At 41.4% G+C, this 2,500-nt stretch overlaps 1 protein-coding gene across 1 annotated transcript in view; it reads right to left on the bottom strand.

Annotated features, from left to right (window-relative positions):
• Nucleotides 1-2,464, bottom strand: part of LOC136855956 (zinc finger protein 845-like) — a 61,944-nt gene extending 59,480 nt beyond the window's left edge. The window contains exons 1-2 of the mRNA XM_067133502.1: nucleotides 343-2,464; nucleotides 1-57 (exon numbers count right to left, since the gene is read on the bottom strand). The exon at nucleotides 1-57 is cut by the window's left edge and continues 45 nt beyond it. Coding sequence (XP_066989603.1) covers nucleotides 1-57; nucleotides 343-981 — 696 coding nt within the window. The 5' untranslated portion in view covers nucleotides 982-2,464. The remainder of the gene's footprint in view (nucleotides 58-342) is intronic.
• Nucleotides 2,465-2,500: the final 36 nt, after the last annotated feature.

The raw sequence follows: 2,500 nt of genomic DNA, 5'->3' as shown, positions 1-2,500 counted from the left end.
GTTGGCCCCAGCTGGCTGGGGGCCAGGCGCCCCCCTCGTTTCAAGACCCTTGGCGATCTGGGGGAGAAAGGTTCGAGTCTTGAAGGTATTCTGTTATTTTCTTTCTAAGACACGAAGTCATTCACCTTTCTGAACTTCTCTGTAACTTCGTGATTTCTGATTCTTTCTGTATAACCCTTTACCTTCTCTTACTTCCTGATGAGCACCTTAATATTCTTTGGAAGCTTGAATTTCAAGTCAGTGGCCCCTCTGATGGGCTTGTTCCATATGAATAGGGTTCATCTGAATATAATAATAATAATCATTCTTCATACCCCTTTAGGCTACAAGAAAATCACTTACCGTCACGCGGTGGTTATTGTGAGTCGCTAGGATGATGGCCTTGTCAGCATCTGTGACCCCACTCAGGTGGGCGGTACATGTCGCTTTTGGGGGTAACAGCATGGTGTGGGTGCTTCCGAACTGCGAATAGTCACAGGTAGGAGCCGTTGGTGTTGGTGGTTTACTTGTAGTAGGTTCCACTGTTGTTGGTGGTTTGGTAGTTGTAGGTTCCACTGTTGTTGGTGGTTTGGTAGTTGTAGGTTCCACTGTTGTTGGTGGTTTGGTAGTTGTAGGTTCCACTGTTGTTGGTGGTTTGGTAGTTGTAGGTTCCACTGTTGTTGGTGGTTTGGTAGTTGTAGGTTCCACTGTTGTTGGTGGTTTACTAGTGGTGGGTTCCACTGTTGTTGGTGGTTTACTTGTAGTGGGCTCCACTGTTGTTGGTGGTTTGCCTGTAGTAGGTACCAATGTTGTTGGAGGGTTTGCAGGAGCGAGTATCGTTGGGGGTACAGTCGGCAGCTCCGTTGGGGGTACCGTTGTTGGAGAATGAGTTGTTGGAACCTCAGGACTTGAAGTCTGCACCGGCGGATCTGATGTCAGTCCAATGGTGGTGGGTGCAGAGTTGGGCGTCGTGGCTGGACCTGATAAAAGAAGTCTCGACATTGAAAATGATGTCTTCTGAAACGATTAGAACCAAATGGAGCTGGACCAAGTCGCAGGAATTGGACAGAAATGTGAGAAGATACCCAGTGGGGTACAGAATTTAGGCAAAAGTCCAAGAACTAGGACCTGTGAGGTCATTCAGCTCTGAAACAGAAACTGACAGTAAATAGGTTTAAGAGGTGTGACAGGAAGAAAACCTCGCAGTTGCACTGTGAAACAGTTGTTTGTAGAGGGTGGAAAGTAAGATGGAAGAAAGAGTATTGAAAGGAGGTACAAAAGAGGGATTGGATGAAAAGGTGACGAGAAGATTGTAGCGTTGGAAAGAACCTACAGTACTGTATATGGTACGTGTACCTTACGAGGAAAAATGTGAGTGGAGTCTCTTTGTGTAGGGACAAGTACTGGGATATAAATCATTTCCAACACCTAGATGAACTGAAGGAACAATATTTTAAGGTTGAACAAATATAACTGTCACAATGAACAATATTTGCAATGTTGAACAAAAATACCTGTACGAGATGTATAAGGAATGTAAGATGTTACGGGACCCACTTTTTCCATTACTGAATCTCTTAAGTCATTAAAGTTTACAAATGAATGTTAAGTGTGGAGAAGTAGTTCTGGTCTCTGTCCAGTGACGATCAAGTTCTGAGTGTAATTTTTGAGTTTAAATGTCAATACTCTAATAGTTTCAAAGTTTCAAGAACCTGTTCAGTTCACTTTGAAAATTAGAGCAAGTCACATTCAAATAATAAAATGGGTTAGTTCAAAGTAGGAATCAGTCATTGAAGATGTCGAAGAAAACAGACATTTTTCATTTGAGAAATGAATCGAGACAAAACAAAAGCCTAGGGAAATATAGAAAATTAATGAAAAGTTACAATCATTATTATACATACTACTTTTACCGCCACAACTATCACTATGCGTAACATAAATCTAATAACGAGAGAAATTACTTACTAATCTATATACCAAGAGAAGAGCCGTGAGTTTGAGAGACGCATAGAAGATACAAATTGATTTTAGCCTTTTCACTCCAAGTCAATGCACAGGCCACGCCCACTACGTGGCGCAGTTGCCATACGCACCCAGAAAGCTGCTAACCTAGTTACTAATTTACTAGTGTTTTCACTTTTGAGTCAAGGCAAAGGCCACGCCCCTTGCAAGACATAGTTGCCATATATGCACAGATGCCGGATTAGTGGTTTTACGACAGGTATGTTGTGGATGATTTTTGTAGCTTATAGGTTAAATGTTTACCTCATAAGTCCAGTTCTGCATACTTCTTTGGTATGGTACTTTTAATGGAGGATTAAAATCTATTCATCAATACAGATATTGTTGTTAGAAGCAAGACTGTACAACCAATGGGCATTTTTTCCACATATCGAAGAAAAATATGAAATATTCCGCTTATAATATGCAAAGTAAATGAGATACTCAACTTCCACTATGTCTAAGAATGTAATGTGCATGGTACTACTTACACTGGAGCTCTGTACGGGAAATTCAG

Source organism: Macrobrachium rosenbergii, chromosome 33 (assembly GCF_040412425.1).
Source record: "Macrobrachium rosenbergii isolate ZJJX-2024 chromosome 33, ASM4041242v1, whole genome shotgun sequence".
NCBI classification, from domain to species: domain Eukaryota; kingdom Metazoa; phylum Arthropoda; class Malacostraca; order Decapoda; family Palaemonidae; genus Macrobrachium; species Macrobrachium rosenbergii.
The sequence above is the reverse complement of the archived record's forward strand: the minus strand, read 5'-3'. Positions and strand labels throughout refer to the sequence as shown.